Raw genomic sequence first — 18,029 nt, forward strand, 5'->3', positions numbered from 1 at the left:
TTTCAATCCTAAAATGTTCGTTATTTTCTGTTACCCTCGTATTTTCTAAATTCGTATATTTCTAAGTACGATTAATTTCGGGTCGTTGTAAATCGATATTTTTGTTATTGGTGATGAAATAAAACGAAAATATATTTGAAATAATTAAAAATGTATTCGCAAAAAATAATACGTTGATTATTTAAAATACTGTTAGACTCTATCCCATCTCCAGATGGTTCCATCATCGCATACGCATATTAAAATATCAGAATTTCTACTTAGAGTCGTTTGTCTGATGGCTGTTGTACATCGAGCTTGCTGTAATGTATAACACTTTGCTTGAGCTGGATCTGTTACATCCAGGTCCCATACAAATACTTTACCAGTTTGATTTCCCAAGGCTAGTATCTAAAAACAAATTGATTAAGAAAAATAATTAATAATTCATGGTTAATTACCTTTTGCCAATAGTCCATTGCAAATCTAACGAACCAGATTTCGCATTCCTTGTAGTCGAATCTGTGGATTATAGTTGAACTAGTTTCACCTTTACGAAGATTTTCATCTTCTAAACGACCTGGTTTCCAGCAAATGATGCAATTTTCACAAGATTTGCTAAGCAAAAAATCTCCAAACCATTTCACGCAATCCACATAATTCCTAAAGATTATTATTCACACTGTATAATTGATTTTATATGATTTTTGTGCCTAAGACAATCAAAAAAATTCATAACTAATCAGGTAAGAATTATAAGGGGTTAGTTAGGACATTGCCCCACTAAATAAAAGTGGAGACAGCAGAGCATGTACTTTGTAAAAAATCTCAGGTATTTCAAAGAAGTGAAATGGGGCAAACACCTTTAAAAAATAGCAGCTTTTGGAAGAAGTCAAGTATTTTACAGGCAGAACAATTAGATTTGGGATAAAACAAAAAATATCTTTTTAGGTAAAGCTGCAGAGTGGCTGGAAAGCCAAAATGACGTCTGTAGAATAGATAACTATGTTTCAGCTTGAGGAAATGGAAAACCGCCAAAAAATAGTGTAAAAAGAAAAACTTATGTAAATAACGAAAATAGTGAAAGTTAAACACTTTGGGGTCGAGACACTAACCAGAAAAGACTGCATTAGTCACAGTCTTAACAGAAGTTCTAAAAGAACATCAAGAATTTTAAACCGATGAAAAAATAGTCCTGAAGACTCTGCAGGTTAAAAAAATAAAAATCTATCCACATATTTGCGTGATGAAATGGAATATTAGATAGATTTGCCCAAACTTAAGCTGACAGATGTCCAAAAATTCAAGAAAAGATCAGGTAGTTTATAGCAAATGATTCAATTTTCAGAGGTGTTGCTAATTAAAAAGTCTCCAAACCACTTCAAACTCATTAAAAACTTCCCTGAAGACTCTAAGGGTTAAAAGTAAGTTGGATGTTCAAAACTGTATTGAAGTATTAGGAATACCGGTTTCAGAGATATTCCTTGGTAACTGAGCGGAGTAGAGTACTCAAAACATCCATAAATGATTAGCTTCTTACCTGTGAATGTCTCTTGTAGAAAAATCTGGAAAATTTTCTTTCAGACACTCAAACGGCCTAGAATTTCGTGAAGCATTCCAAGCATACGAATTTTTTATTGTTTCTCTCATTATATCTTTATCTAATCTCCATAATTTTAAAGAATGATCCATTCCGCAAGACATGATTCTATTACCGTTCAAATCAAAATCCTAAGAAATAAATACAAAAAAATACTTTTTTGAATACCAAAATATTAAAAGAATATTCATCAGTACAACCAATTAATTATTTATTAATTTCACAAGTGATATTGTCAAAATAATAACTCGACATTGTGTTAAACTAGAAAATACGAAATTTTTTATAAAATACCTGAAGAAAAGTAAATGATTTGTTACTTACAGCGCTTAATACTTCATCTCTATGACCTTCAACGCCTCCAAATATTGCGATACAAACATCACTTTTAATATTCCACAATCTTAGCGAATGGTCTTTAGAAACAGAAAGTAACAAATTTGGATCTCTAGGATGAAATTTAAGCTCGTTTATAGCATGTCCGTGACCAATGTAATGTCTGATACAACTCATAGTTGTCAAGTTGAGGATGCGAATAACTCCTCTAGAGCCAGCTACAGCTAATAAAGGTTTACCTATATCCTCATCAAACGACCAAGCACATGTATAATAGTTTTCATCTAACTGAAATAATTTAAATTGTACATATTTTTTGTGATTAAAGATGTTAAACTTACATCGGGATCTGCGTAACATTGTAATAATTTAATGCCTGTTCTATCAGGGCATTCGTAAATAGTCACTCTATTACTACCAACAGCAGCAAAAATTAATGGTTGACCTTCTTTAAGATGGTGATTGAATTGAGCACCAAATAAAGGTTGTCCATGATCCTCTTTGATACTACATCTTATTAAATAAAATAGTAATTAATAAAGTAATTAATAGGCAATAAACATATTTTAAACTTACGAAAATGTATAGATGGGTTTTAGAACTTTAGGTGTATTACTTAATCGTTTTTTACCACGACGACCTTTTCTTAATCTATTTGTAGGTGTAGCACTTCGAGAAGTATTATCAGTTGTAGAAGTACTACCTACACTCGAAGTTTCATCCTAACAAATAACAAATAAGCAATAAGTTAATGTATTTAATATATTACTTACCCCTTCATCACCGGAATCTTCTTCGTGATTAGATAACTCTTCTTTATGTGTAGATTTCGATTTATCGTGATTTTTTTCTTTCATTTTTAATTTATAATTCGAATATATACCAAGATTGAAAAGGCACTTCAAACTGCAGATTACAGTGGAATAGTTTGTATTTTCACTAAAGTAAATTAATGGTATATATATACTACATTCTTTTACCGATATAATTGATTATTTTACAGGTAAAAATAAACTGGAATTACTATTTAGCATAGGAAATTGTGATATTCATACTGAAAACTGTTTACTACCACTATATCAACAATCATTCTACTCACGCGCGTTTCAATAACTAAAAGTAGTAGTGGTAATATTCAGTAGATTTTGATCATTTGTTTTTTAATGTTGGCAATAATCTCTTATTTATTTCCCAAATATGTCATCTGTCATTAATTTACCGCCACTATTATTGACAACGGCCAACGTTATTAGATTGCATCATGGCGTCTTCCGAAGGTACTGGAGTGACTACTGGTCAACCAAATTTACACAAACAAGATTTATCTAAATTGGTAAATACTCTAATTTGTTCAAAGTTATATTTTATACGCTTACATATTCGATAATGAAAATATTTGTTTCTAACCTCAATTAACCTCTATCACATCTGGTCGGCAATGCTTGTACATCATATAGCTCCCAAAAAAGTGCAACAACATATTGTTACTAATTTTTTGCTTTCAGGATGTTAAAAAGTTAACAGCGTTATCTCCGGAAGTTATTAGTAGACAAGCTACTATTAATATTGGTACAATTGGGCATGTAGCCCATGGTAAATCCACTGTAGTTAAAGCTATTTCTGGGGTACAAACTGTTAGATTTAAAAATGAATTAGAAAGAAACATAACAATTAAATTAGGTAAGTTTTGAAGGTTATTTCATGAAATTTCAGTTTGGATCTTGGTATACAAATTTCAATAGTAAAATGATACTTCGTTGCTTATGCAGCACTGTACTTGGAAAGGATTTTACTTGCATGTTATTTCAATAAGATACTTTTAGCTTCTCAGGAGTTCACAGAATGCTAACTTCGAATAATAAAATGACTTAAGTTGAAGTAATTTGCGTTTTTATTAATCCTAATGAAAAATGTTTTTAATATCGGCAAGTAAAGTCGTATTTTAAAGTTAGTCTCGGCACTTTACTACCCAAAATATATGTTAAATAAATATATTTTGTTTAAAATTCACCAGGATTTGATATTAATTTCAAATATTTTCTTTCAGTAGTTTTTGAGCCTTGTGATGAACCCTTTATATCGAACTGAAAGTATCTTGTTTCACTTTTGTTATATTGATGAAAATATATTAAATATAATGATTTACTATTGTAGATCAACTTCAGTTCGATAAAAGTGGTACAGTCATCACATGGCCTAAAAAACTGAGAGGAAAAAAGGTAGACTTAAAAAAAGCGTTACAAGATTGTGAAAATTACATAGAAGAATCAAGTGGTGTGAAAAGGAAACTGGAGAAAATTAGAAAAGTTAGACCTAATTTGAAAAATGCGACTTACAAAAAGGAATTTGAAGTAGAAACAATCTTAGCTCAGGAATTCGATGTTTCCTCTAAGACTCTTATGTTTTATGTGAAGTGGAAAGGATATCCTGTAGAACAGAGCACTTGGGAACCTTTAGATCATTTAAGGCACTGTCCGTTAGTTTTAACTCAATTCTTAGCTAAAAGTTTAGGCTCTCAAGTACTTGATACACTTTGTGAAAAACTGAATATATCTAATAGGTTAAATGATCAAAATCTTGTAGAAGTTTTAAAAATAACAAATCTAGATATTTTACCAGCTAAATTAGATTTACAGGAGAAATTGTTAAGGCTAATAGCAACGCCCCCACAAGAGAGACATATTCATAAATTAGAAGAAGGCAAACGTGCCATTTTACTTTATCAGTTGGTTCTTAAGAGAGAAATCCAATTAAAAAAATTGAAAGCTTGGGAGGAAAGCATAAATGCTTTAGACAAAGGAGAAGCTGTCATTACTGTGGAAAATACAGTAGATTTAGAACACCCTCCTGAAGGTTTTACATATGTTAACGAAAATATATCATCACATATTTTACAAATATCGTCGTCACCTGAAAAAGGTTGTGATTGTGAAGAATGTGGACCGAAATTGAAAAATTGTTGCGGCAGGCAACCCCATAACGGTTTTACTTATAGAAAAAGAGGCAGAATAAATGTAAATCCAGGCATAGCCATATACGAATGCAATCAAAAATGTAAATGTGACACAAATTGTAGGAATAGGGTAATACAAAATGGGCGTAAAGTACCCCTGTGCATTTTTAGAACAATTAACGGATGTGGATGGGGTGTAAAAGCTCTTAGGAAGATACATTGCGGTGAATTTGTTTGCGAATATGTCGGTGAAGTAATAACCCACGAAGAGGCAGAAATAAGAGGACGCACTTATGACGAAGAAGGAAGAACTTATCTCTTCGATTTGGATTATAATTCTAAAGATAATCCTTATACAGTAGATGCAGCTAAATTCGGAAATATCTCGCATTTTATTAATCATTCTTGCGATCCAAATCTCGGCGTATACGCAGTTTGGATAAATTGTCATGATCCTAATTTACCCCGTTTGGCATTATTCGCTTTAAGAGAAATCGAACGGGATGAGGAAATTACTTTTGATTATATGATGAATATTGACCCCGTTGTTCCTACAACTCCGGAAAAGTCAAGATTTTTACATACACCTGATAAAAATCAGATACTTACCCAAGGTAGAAGTATATGTAAATGTGAAGCAGATTCCTGCAGGAGGTATTTGTTTTAGATCGAACTACCTATCATTTCAAAATTGTCTAATTAAAAATCAAAAACATTTTTATTTTAAATTCAATCGTATTTATTAATTTTTATAATATATTTTATTAAGAATGTAATTTTATTTGCTTGAAACCAATAAATAATTGCTACTGGAGATCTTTGGAATATCGTGAATGTTTGGGGGATATATTTCATATTAGTTACTAACTGTTACTTTAAGAGTGTCTGGATTCAACACTGAAGCATGCTATAATATATTTCGACATCTACATTTCAGGATTTTACTCGAATGTGCCTTAATTTAGCCTGTTTATTTATTTTATCTTTTCAATTTAAAATTGAAGTAAAACATTTTATTGTGTGGCAATTATTTAAAGTATATTTGTACTTCGGCCATGAATAATGGTCATCATATGAATTAATTTTCCTCCTGTACATGAAAACTGATTTTATATATATATATATATATATATATATATATATATATATATATATATATATATATATATATATATATATATATATATATACATATACACATATAAATATATATATATATATTTATACATGTTTGTTAATTAATTCTTCTTTTTGTGAAATTATAAAAAAAATTTTAATGATTAATCCCGAACATTTAGATCAAATTTAATATTTGACGGTTTGTTAATGTTTTAAGGTTATTTAAATATTATTTACTGTTATTATTTTTATTTAGGAATGATTTTGTTCCTATTAAGTAAAATTAATAAACAATATAAATGCAATTTTTTTTTAGCTAGCATCTTGATATGATATCCTTTTCGTGTTTATTTTATATGTAGCACTATATCTTCATTAATCTTAAACAAGTTTTCGACTCAATACATAGAATAGAACTATATGAAGCAGTCGAAAAAGGAGGGAAACTCAAAAAATTGAGGAATCTCCTGACCAAGCAATAGAATTTCAATGGGGCTCTTTTTGTCAAAATTTGTAGTGTAGATCCTTTCTCAGGGTCTAGTTTTCACCATAAAGCATACTCGAATGATATAGTGGAAATAACAAAACCAAAAAAAGAAATACAAAAAGTTTTTAGTAAATTTGTGTAGTAGAAAAATTTGACTATAAATAAAGTAGATGTGCACTGAAGTTAAGTACTTACTAAATGAATAGCAATTGCAGAATTAAAGAAATTTGATTCTCTTTTTCAAATTTCGAAAAAAATCAGTTAAGGGAACTATCAAAAATACTGAGAGAAAAAAATCCTTCAAGGGCAGTTAAAATTAGAGCATATGAAACAAATGTAACGCCTTCAGCGGTATCAGAAACATGGAAACAAAGAAAAATGAGAATAAACCAGAAATATGGGAAAGAAAAATCATATAGAAGTATCAAAATGGCAGTAGGTGTACAAAGTCAGGCAGCACTCTCGAAAAATCATAAAATATCCATGCGGGAGGTCTCGTGAGTCAGTACTTTATTGAAGGTCACGTGAAGGACCGAAGTTATCAGGAAGTACTCGAAAGTTTACGTCGGCAAATGGACAATGATCCAACACTCGCGAAAATCTGTTATTTCATGCAAGATGGAATCCGGCAACGTTGTCGAAAAAGATTAAAAAGATTTTCTTAACTCGCCGATACCAATAGTTCAACAATGTGGAAGACGTACCAGAAATTCTTGTAAACGGGCTCTGCTGCCGACACTCCACATTTGTGGACGCGTTTTCAGTATGTTTACCGAATTTCAACGTCAATTTCTGAACTCGCCGCTACCAAATTGTACAACAATGTGGAAGACGTACCAGAAATTCTTAACGGGCCCGGCGTTTGTAGACGCGTTTTCAGTATGTTTACCGGATTTCAACATCAATTTCTGAACTCGCCGCTACCAAATAGTTCAATAATGTAGAAGACATACCAGAAATTCTAGATAATGGACTCTGTTGCCGACGCGTCGCGTTTCCAGTATGTTTACCGAATTTCAATGTCAATTTCTGAACTTGCCTATACTATATAGTTCAGCAGTTTGGAAGACGTACCAGAAATTCTTGTAAACTGCTCTGTTGTCGATGCGTCGCGTTTGTAAACGAATTTTCAGTATGTTTACTTAATTTCAACATCAATTTCTGAACTCGCCGCTACCAAATAGTTCAACAATGTGGAAGACGTACCAGAAATTCTTGTAAACGAGCTCTGTTGCCGACGCTCCACATTTGTGGACGCGTTTTCAGTATGTTTACCGAATTTCAACGTCAATTTCTGAACTCACCGCTACCAAATTGTACAACAATGTGGGAGACGTGCCAGAAATTCTTGTAAACGGGCTCCGTTGCCGACGCGCAGCGTTTGTAGACGCGTTTTCAGTATGTTTACCGGATTTCAACATCAATTTCTGAACTCGCCGCTACCAAATAGTTCAATAATGTAGAAGACATACCAGAAATTCTAGATAATGGACTCTGTTGCCGACGCGTCGCGTTTCCAGTATGTTTACCGAATTTCAATGTCAATTTCTGAACTTGCCTATACTATATAGTTCAGCAGTTTGGAAGACGTACCAGAAATTCTTGTAAACTGCTCTGTTGTCGATGCGTCGCGTTTGTAAACGAATTTTCAGTATGTTTACTTAATTTCAACATCAATTTCTGAACTCGCCGCTACCAAATAGTTCAACAATGTGGAAGACGTACCAGAAATTCTTGTAAACGGGCTCTGTTGCCGACGCTCCACATTTGTGGACGCGTTTTCAGTATGTTTACCGAATTTCAACGTCAATTTCTGAACTCGCCGCTACCAAATTGTACAACAATGTGGAAGACGTACCAGAAATTCTTGTAAACGGGATCTGTTGCCGACGCTCCACATTTGTGGACACGTTTTCAGTATGTTTATAAAATTTCAACATCAATTTCTGAACTCGCCGCTACCAAATTGTACAACAATGTGGAAGACGTACCAGAAATTCTTGTAAACGAGCTCTGTTGCCGACGCTCCACATTTGTGGACGCGTTTTCAGTATGTTTACCGAATTTCAACGTCAATTTCTGAACTCGCCGCTACCAAATTGTACAACAATGTGGAAGACGTACCAGAAATTCTTGTAAACGGGCTCTGTTGCCGACGCTCCACACTTGTGGACGCGTTTTCAGTATGTTTACCGAATTTCAACGTCAATTTCTGAACTTGCCGCTAACAAATAGTTCAACAATGTGGAAGACGTACCAGAAATTCTTGTAAACGGGATCTGTTGCCGACGCTCCACATTTGTGGACACGTTTTCAGTATGTTTATAAAATTTCAACATCAATTTCTGAATTCGCCGCTACCAAATTGTACAACAATGTGGAAGACGTACTAGAAATTCTTGTAAACGAGCTCTGTTGCCGACGCTCCACATTTGTGGACGCGTTTTCAGTATGTTTACCGAATTTCAACGTCAATTTCTGAACTCGCCGCTACCAAATTGTACAACAATGTGGAAGACGTACCAGAAATTCTTGTAAACGGGCTCTGTTGCCGACGCTCCACATTTGTGGACACGTTTTCAGTATGTTTACCGAATTTCAACATCAATTTCTGAACTCACCGCTACCAAATTGTACAACAATGTGGGAGACGTGCCAGAAATTCTTGTAAACGGGCTCCGTTGCCGACGCGCAGCGTTTGTAGACGCGTTTTCAGTATGTTTACCGGATTTCAACATCAATTTCTGAACTCACCGCTACCAAATTGTACAACAATGTGGAAGACGTACCAGAAATTCTTGTAAACGGGCTCTGTTGCCGACGCTCCACATTTGTGGACACGTTTTCAGTATGTTTACCGAATTTCAACGTCAATTTCTGAACTTGCCGCTACCAAATAGTTCAACAATGTGGAAGACGTACCAGAAATTCTTGTAAACGGGATCTGTTGCCGACGCTCCACATTTGTGGACACGTTTTCAATATGTTTATAAAATTTCAACATCAATTTCTGAATTCGCCGCTACCAAATTGTACAACAATGTGGAAGACGTACTAGAAATTCTTGTAAACGAGCTCTGTTGCCGACGCTCCACATTTGTGGACGCGTTTTCAGTATGTTTACCGAATTTCAACGTCAATTTCTGAACTCGCCGCTACCAAATTGTACAACAATGTGGAAGACGTACTAGAAATTCTTGTAAACGAGCTCTGTTGCCGACGCTCCACATTTGTGGACGCGTTTTCAGTATGTTTACCGAATTTCAACGTCAATTTCTGAACTCGCCGCTACCAAATTGTACAACAATGTGGAAGACGTACCAGAAATTCTTGTAAACGGGCTCTGTTGCCGACGCTCCACATTTGTGGACACGTTTTCAGTATGTTTACCGAATTTCAACATCAATTTCTGAACTCACCGCTACCAAATTGTACAACAATGTGGGAGACGTGCCAGAAATTCTTGTAAACGGGCTCCGTTGCCGACGCGCAGCGTTTGTAGACGCGTTTTCAGTATGTTTACCGGATTTCAACATCAATTTCTGAACTCACCGCTACCAAATTGTACAACAATGTGGAAGACGTACCAGAAATTCTTGTAAACGGGCTCTGTTGCCGACGCTCCACATTTGTGGACACGTTTTCAGTATGTTTACCGAATTTCAACGTCAATTTCTGAATTCGCCGCTACCAAATTGTACAACAATGTGGAAGACGTACTAGAAATTCTTGTAAACGAGCTCTGTTGCCGACGCTCCACATTTGTGGACGCGTTTTCAGTATGTTTACCGAATTTCAACGTCAATTTCTGAACTCGCCGCTACCAAATTGTACAACAATGTGGAAGACGTACCAGAAATTCTTAACGGGCCCGGCGTTTGTAGACGCGTTTTCAGTATGTTTACCGGATTTCAACATCAATTTCTGAACTCGCCGCTACCAAATTGTACAACAATGTGGAAGACGTACCAGAAATTCTTAACGGGCCCGGCGTTTGTAGACGCGTTTTCAGTATGTTTACCGGATTTCAACATCAATTTCTGAACTCGCCGCTACCAAATAGTTCAATAATGTAGAAGACATACCAGAAATTCTAGATAATGGACTCTGTTGCCGACGCGTCGCGTTTCCAGTATGTTTACCGAATTTCAATGTCAATTTCTGAACTTGCCTATACTATATAGTTCAGCAGTTTGGAAGACGTACCAGAAATTCTTGTAAACTGCTCTGTTGTCGATGCGTCGCGTTTGTAAACGAATTTTCAGTATGTTTACTTAATTTCAACATCAATTTCTGAACTCGCTGCTACCAAATAGTTCAACAGTGTGCAGGAGACGTGCCAGAAATTCTTAAAAACGGGCTCTATTGCCGACGCACCACGTTCTGGATGATCGGTATCTGGAAAAACTAACGAAAATAGGGAAACAGTGGCGCTGGTAGTTAAGCAGCTGAATCAATCTGTAGTGCGGCTATAAGGACACCTTGAAATATCCGTTCATTCTTTACGACGAGAATGATTTCGTTCGCAGATTGAAATTTTGCGAGTGTTACCTCTGATACAATCAGGATGATCCGCTGCTCCAGCATTCCATTTTGTGGTCAGATGAAACAACCTTCAAGCTTAACAGTACGATTAATCGGGATAACTGCGTGTACTGGAACGATCATAATCCTCGCGTCTTCATTGAAGAAGAAGCCTTCTGGGTGTGTGTGGACAGGTACCCATGCAGAAGGTCTCGTACTTTTTTGAAAAGTCGAAAAGGACGCCCAAAGAAAACAAAATGATTATACAAGTCCAGCGGAATATAGATGAGGTAGGATCGAATGGAGAGAATTAGTAGAATGAAGGAAGTGAAGAAGATTGAAGTTTCATGTCTAAAAGATCTGTAGAACTGAATTATATATGCGCGAACTTTTGTTTTATGTACTGTATGATCATTTCTTTTTGTTTTTTCTTCCTAAAATTTCCTTATCATCCATCCTCGGTCCTCCTTTCCTTCGAAGAACGAAGTATAAACATAAAATGTACAACCCATTGAACATTTTCTCATTAGTCGATATATTTAACCAAAATGAGTTAACAACAAATGAAAAAACGCAAATCGAGTATCAACTATTTTGCTGGATCGTTTTCAGGTTATGCCAATGCTAAAATCTACAAATGCGACAATCCCAAATGTCCAAGACCGGCTTGTTTTATATCTGGAAGTTCGTCGAAAGATGACAATTTTCCTTGTTTACGTCCTGCTTGTTCTGGTAGATTCCAATTAGTGAGACATGTTAGTTTCGTCGATTGTCCCGGTCACGACATCCTTATGGCAACCATGCTTAACGGAGCCGCTGTTATGGATGCAGCACTATTACTAATAGCAGGTATAGTTATTTAATAAATCATTTTACGCTATATCTGTGTCACAGGTTAAGTCTTTTCTTTTTGGTTAGGGAATGAATCTTGTCCGCAACCGCAAACTAGTGAACATTTGGCCGCTATTGAAATTATGAAGCTGAAACATATTCTCATACTACAAAATAAAATAGATCTCGTGAAAGAAGGACAGGCAAAAGAACAACACGAACAAATTGTAAAATTCGTGCAAGGTACCGTAGCAGAAGGAGCTCCAATCATTCCTATATCAGCTCAACTTAAATACAACATTGAGGTAATATATTTTTCCCCATAGTTCATGGTAGAATAATCGGCGGTCAAGGGATGTTGAGTACATAGGTCTGTCGTGCTTCACTTGACATTACCAAATCCACCACAGAAACACAGTAATCTCGAGCTGTCAAACAAGGCCCAAAATGTGTGTTGGGATGTGATGGTATGCTTTCAAGGCGGGCTCGGCAGGGATGGGACAAGGAAAGGCATCTGGTGTGTCTTACACAACAAACAACTTGTCCGCCTAAAAAGGCTCGAAATCCAACCATGGATATCACGGACGATCCGGAGTGTCCGCTGGTGGTTGAAACAACAGACGACGTCATCTGTGAATGACTTGAACAAGCCTAATGATATCGGCTTTTGGTAACCTCAAGTGGGGCACGTCGGCCCGGGGAAAGGCAAAAGCTCTAACCTTTTGAAGTATTTTTTCCAACTAAATATCCTTTTAAGGTATTGTGTGAATATATAACCAAGAAAATTCCGATACCGATGAGAGATTTTACATCCGAGCCTCGTTTAATCGTCATCAGATCTTTCGACGTTAATAAACCCGGTTGCGAAGTAAACGATTTGAAAGGCGGAGTTGCTGGTGGAAGTATTCTAAGAGGAGTTTTGAAAGTTGGACAAGAAATCGAGGTGAGGATTTCAAATATCAGATTTGAGAAGTTTTTACTGTTTATATTTATAAATTTTAGGTTAGACCCGGTTTGGTTAGTAAAGATTCCGAAGGAAAATTGGCGTGTCGTCCAATTTTTTCGAGGATAGTTTCGCTTTACACCGAACAAAACGAACTTCAGTTCGCCGTTCCCGGCGGATTGATCGGTGTCGGTACCAAAATCGAACCTACTCTATGTAGAGCTGATAGATTGGTCGGTCAAGTTTTAGGTGCTGTGGGAGCATTACCGAGTATCTTCACCGAACTCGAGGTAAATATATAATCCGTTTTTACTAATACTCATTTCTGATTGTTTTAGGTGAGTTACTATCTGTTGAAACGGTTGCTTGGAGTCCGTACTGAAGGCGATAAAAAAGGTGCTAAAGTTCAAAGGTTATCCAAGAGCGAAGTACTTCTGGTTAATATCGGTTCGCTTAGTACCGGAGGACGAGTGGTCGCTACTAAAGCGGATTTGTGTAAAATCGCTTTAACGAATCCGGTGTGTACTGAAATTGGTGAAAAGATTGCCCTCAGTCGGCGCGTTGAAAAACATTGGCGTCTCATCGGTTGGGGCCAAATCCGCGGAGGGGAAACCATCGAACCTACTACCAACTAAGGTTTTTTTAAATATTTATACCGGTCGTTTCAGGACACTTTTAAATAGTTATCTTTTTTTTTGTTTTTATATAAAATCGTTTTATTGAAAAAATAGATTAATTTATATACATATATACAAGTTGGTGTACTGATAGTTATCGGAAACTGAAATACAATGACTAGGAAACAAATTTATGTTCTATTTTCACCCCGAGTCGAAGTTAAGGCTTCTTATAGTTGTGCTGGTCCTTAATGAAACATCAACCGAGTTATCCGGTTCTCTTTTCAATAATAAAGTGATTGAGGTTATGTAAAAATTAAATTTTCACTTTTTATGTTTTCAAGATCGGTCTGGTAGTGGTCTGTTACTGCCTATGGATTTGGGTGTGAACCGGTTCATTTCAATCAGTGTGCTACCGTTGGCAAAGCTATGGAGAAAGAGTAGGTGACAAGACGCATCCCTGGTAAACAGCAGCGTTAATCTCAAACCTTTCTTGGTTGGATCGGACAATAAACCGTATCGTATTTAGAAAGTCAACTTTCCAAACCTTGTCAAAAGCCTTTGATATGTCCAATGCATTGCTCTGGATTCCCCATATTTCTCTATAGCTTCAATCCATATGTTGGTGACATAGACCAGAATATCCCCGGTTAATCGATGTTTATGAAATTCGTATTGATGGTGGCTGATGTTAGCAGACTCAAGATTTGTTGGTTAGAGACTCTCTTGGCAATAGCTGGGACTAAAGCAATCGGATGGTGATTGTTGGGAACCGTCTTATTAAGTTTTGCCGTATCTCAGTGTCGAGATTCTATATCTGGTATCAAAGAACCAACTGTAGACAGGCTCGGTGGTAGTTTTACGAACCAAGAGTTGAATTTGAATCGAACATTCAACCCAACAAGCCCGCATTCTCTTTTGCCGGTCACTGCGATTGATCCATCTGCTCCTGTCAACGTCGAAGTTTTTTTTTTAATTACAAAAACCTCGCTGATGGTGTTAGTAGACATGAGATTTGTTAGTTAACGACTCTCTCAATGACCTTGGCAATGACTGGGACTAAAGCAATCTGATGATAGTTATTGGGAACCGTCTTTTTTTCTTTGTTTTTTTTTTGTATGGGTTGAAACCGAGCTAGTTTCCAATGTGCGGGGAAAAGACTTCTTTTATATGATAGGGAGAGGAGTTGTTAGTTCAGCTGCGCATTTCTTCAATAAAATTGGTGGTATTCCAACGGGGCTAATGGCTTTATCGATATTAAAGCCTTTGAGAAGTTTTGCCATATCACTGTGTCGAAATTCTATATCTAGCATCGATGAACTAACTCTAGACATTCCGCGGTTACTACGATTGACTCATCTTCTCCGGTCAACGGTGGACTTTTGACTTACAAAAGCCTTTATTGATCGCTTTTGTTACAGACCAGAAAGAGCTTAGTCCATTATCGTCATTACATTGTTACCATGTGACAAACTGGCTAAGTGGAAAGTTTCAATGGGGTGAAATATAAATTTAGACGTATGAGAGGTTGCCTGCTCGATTTTCAGGTATAAATATAATTCAAACACCAGTTTTTCTCTATTAAGTTTCAGCTGAGACGATTTATTTAAAATAATGGTAAGTATTCTGTGTTGCATCAATTTTTAGGTTCGTAAAAATAGGGTTTTGTAACGGTTTGACTATTGAAAAGTTCGGGTTTACAAATAAACCATATTTAAATAAAAAAAAATATATTTCATAATAACATAACAAGGAAAGTATTTACAAAAAATGGAAGTTAGGCACAGAAGATAGATTTTTGAGCTGGCAGTGTACCACCTTACGTATGTAAAATATGTACATACTTTTATTTGAGATGTTTCATAAATTTAGATCGATAAATCACATTAAATTGAGTTAATAATTTTGTGCGGTTTTTATCGCTGCGTGTAAAATGTTCTTTACAATTACCTATATTCGCTATTGTTAAATTATATATTTTTTTTTCTACGAAAAAGAGGTCGTTTATAAACTACATTTCACTACATTGAGGGTCGTAAACTTGGCAACCATTGGCGGTTTACCCCACCACCTTCAAAAGATGGAATATTTTACATAACCTAACAATATTTGTATCAATAAAGGGGCGTAAGGAAAAGTTTTGCATTTCGAGGTCATATTTTTAATGCAACTAATTGTTTAGTTCAGCTTATTATTTCTCTTATGCTTCTCATCATTTTTCTCTTATTTCTGGAAACTTTATATAGCATCTTGATGGTGGCATTTCTTTATACTATAATTGTATTTAGAACAAAAATAATTCTGTATTTCAGTTGAAAAGACACTAAAATTCGAATTTAATAATAAACGCACTACTTCTTTGCCCTTCATAAGGATTTGTACACTTTTCAGATCACATTTTTTATAAATCTCACAATTTTTTTACTAACAAATTCAATTTAACTATTCAAGTTTCTTTTCGGCTGCAGTTTCTTGTATATCTGAGACGTCCATTGGTTTATTCTTATTGCTCAACTTATAATTTACACATCTAGTTAGTTGTACCAATTGTGCTCCTTCGTTTGTAAAATGACATGCGAATAAGAGCATGTTTTGGGGTTTAACTTTCCAAGCGAAACGCATGAAAATAGCTGAATAAAAGCAAAGAGCTGAAAAAAAAATTATAAATTTAATGTGCCTACAAGAAAATTTTAGTTATTAGTATACTAATAAGAGAAAATGTTTTTTATTATTTTTCCAATTACAATACGAAGTGTGGTGAGTGAAAATAAAGTCAAAATTTGAATTCTGTATTTTAAAATATCTGGTGTATCTTTGAAAATAGTCATAATTTTTATTTCTGAAGCATTTATCTTATTCAAAGCAATAGCAAAATCACTACTTAACCTTTTCAGTGAAATAAAATCATTGTGGGATTCAATGTATTTGTACCTTTAAATAATGGTTTTAAATTCTTGAAAATGCTTTAATGTGAACCCTTATATCATTTTTAATAGTTCCACATACAGTATAATGTTTTTCATGTTCTCCTTTTTGATCTTGAACAACCTCTAAAAGCATATTGTTGTTTTGGGGTTTTTATGCTTTTACAATTGCTACTCCTTTTCTACAGACATTAAATGTTAATGCTTCTGTGTCTTTAACTTTTGCAAAGCCTAGTAAAAATTGAGCAATTGAAGCCTCCTTTTGATGGTAAGAAAATAACTACATTTCAGTATACAACGTTAGCCACAAGCTTTTTTGATAATTTTTTTAGGAATATTTCTTCTTGATTTTTTTTATCAAGTTTCTTTAAATAATTCTAGTCACGTTTTGCTTTTATTTTTGTTTAACACGACGTTTTCTATGTGAAGTTGCCACTTTATTTGATATTTATGTGCGATGTGCTGTTCAAGATTAAGAATGATTTAAAATGTATTAGCTGAGGGACAAACTGGTTGGAATAAAAACGTAATTGCTGCAATAAAAATTGATTCACTATTTTTTATCACACTTTGTATATAAACATAGAAAGTACACCTGATTATCTAAGTAATTGAAGATGAATATCAAGATTAGATAATACAGAATTGTTGCTGTCAAACGGGATCCTATAGGATTAATTGATTAAACAGTAGGTATGATATGAGTTGATTCAAATAAAAAATTTGAAAAAAAAACATCAAAACCAAAATGAGATAATACAAATAATTTTTTCTGTAATTATTGAAACCATTTTTGTATTTTTCGTATGATATATTTGATATGAGAAAGAAAACCTAATTTGAATATTGTCAAATCATGTTGAAAGCTAATTTATTTTATATTTAAATGAATCCGGTAAACCTTTTTAAATTCATTATTCCAAATTAAATTTGTATACTTCAGACAAATTTTCAATATTAATAAAAAACTTTTATGTTGTCAATTGATTAAACAAACATGAAATACATAAATCAATTTAATAATTTTGTAATTGAACGATGTCAATGTTTATGAAAAATAAGTTTAAAAATATAAATTCAAGGTTTCTATTCTATAATAATTCAAATAAATACTCACCAACCGTCATTACCGGACTTATAAATTTGGGATCTTTTCGAAAATCTGATATAGCTGCTATCGGTATACCCCAATTAGCTACAGGGCCCCAAAAATGGGTGCTTTGGACATAAGATTTTTTTACAACTTATATGATAAACGCAAATATCACTCACCTCATTAAATAATTTCTAAATTCTGCAGATTTCAGTTGTTCTAATAGTTTTTTACTTAATGAAGCCATTTTTAATTCGATCGAAATGTTTTCAAAAAATTATAATAAACGACCTTCTCTCTCACAAGGTTCTTTTTTTGACGTTTAAAATCAAGGTTGTATTGACATTGTCTGTCAAAAATTAAACATTTCAGGGATATTTTAACGTTACAATATTTGATACGGATCTCACGTAAATTTCAAATTAATATCTATTGAACGTGAACTCAAAGAATAATCACAGTTTTTTGTATATTTCGTTAAACTTATTTTATACAATAAATAATTCTCTATTGCTATTTTAATTTTTAACGTTTTTCTAAAATTTATATAAATATATATTATTTTTGGCTTCATAATGTTTAAATTAGAACATAGAGTAGTACTAATGTTTAATAAACAGAGA

The 18,029-nt window shown here is 34.4% G+C and overlaps 3 protein-coding genes across 4 annotated transcripts; 1 reads left to right on the forward strand and 2 right to left on the reverse strand.

Annotated features, from left to right (window-relative positions):
- Positions 1-132: 132 nt before the first annotated feature.
- On the reverse strand, positions 133-3,070 carry LOC130441966 (polycomb protein eed-B-like). The gene is made up of 7 exons (XM_056775899.1): positions 2,689-3,070; positions 2,492-2,637; positions 2,257-2,428; positions 1,904-2,203; positions 1,520-1,710; positions 441-642; positions 133-390 (listed from the first exon to the last, which is right to left on the reverse strand). Exons 1-7 carry the CDS (start codon positions 2,770-2,772, stop codon positions 193-195), a joined length of 1,293 nt encoding a protein of 430 aa, XP_056631877.1. The 5' UTR covers positions 2,773-3,070; the 3' UTR covers positions 133-192.
- Positions 3,071-3,086: 16 nt separating this feature from the next.
- Positions 3,087-13,579, forward strand: LOC130441968 (eukaryotic translation initiation factor 2 subunit 3, X-linked-like). 2 transcript variants are annotated; one of them, XM_056775904.1, is made up of 7 exons: positions 3,087-3,248; positions 3,421-3,595; positions 11,611-11,847; positions 11,917-12,134; positions 12,587-12,772; positions 12,832-13,062; positions 13,111-13,579. In XM_056775904.1, exons 1-7 carry the CDS (start codon positions 3,177-3,179, stop codon positions 13,405-13,407), a joined length of 1,416 nt encoding a protein of 471 aa, XP_056631882.1. In that variant the 5' UTR covers positions 3,087-3,176; the 3' UTR covers positions 13,408-13,579. The 2 variants fall into 2 exon arrangements, with proteins under 2 accessions (XP_056631882.1, XP_056631881.1); XM_056775903.1 differs by lacking the exons at positions 11,611-11,847; positions 11,917-12,134; positions 12,587-12,772; positions 12,832-13,062; positions 13,111-13,579 and adding an exon at positions 4,070-5,682 and having other exon boundaries at positions 3,140-3,248.
- Positions 13,580-15,098: 1,519 nt separating this feature from the next.
- Positions 15,099-17,755, reverse strand: LOC130441969 (mitochondrial pyruvate carrier 1). The gene is made up of 3 exons (XM_056775905.1): positions 17,586-17,755; positions 17,431-17,531; positions 15,099-16,037 (listed from the first exon to the last, which is right to left on the reverse strand). Exons 1-3 carry the CDS (start codon positions 17,651-17,653, stop codon positions 15,832-15,834), a joined length of 375 nt encoding a protein of 124 aa, XP_056631883.1. The 5' UTR covers positions 17,654-17,755; the 3' UTR covers positions 15,099-15,831.
- Positions 17,756-18,029: the final 274 nt, after the last annotated feature.

The sequence above is a fragment of the Diorhabda sublineata genome, chromosome 3 (assembly GCF_026230105.1).
Source record: "Diorhabda sublineata isolate icDioSubl1.1 chromosome 3, icDioSubl1.1, whole genome shotgun sequence".
NCBI classification, from domain to species: domain Eukaryota; kingdom Metazoa; phylum Arthropoda; class Insecta; order Coleoptera; family Chrysomelidae; genus Diorhabda; species Diorhabda sublineata.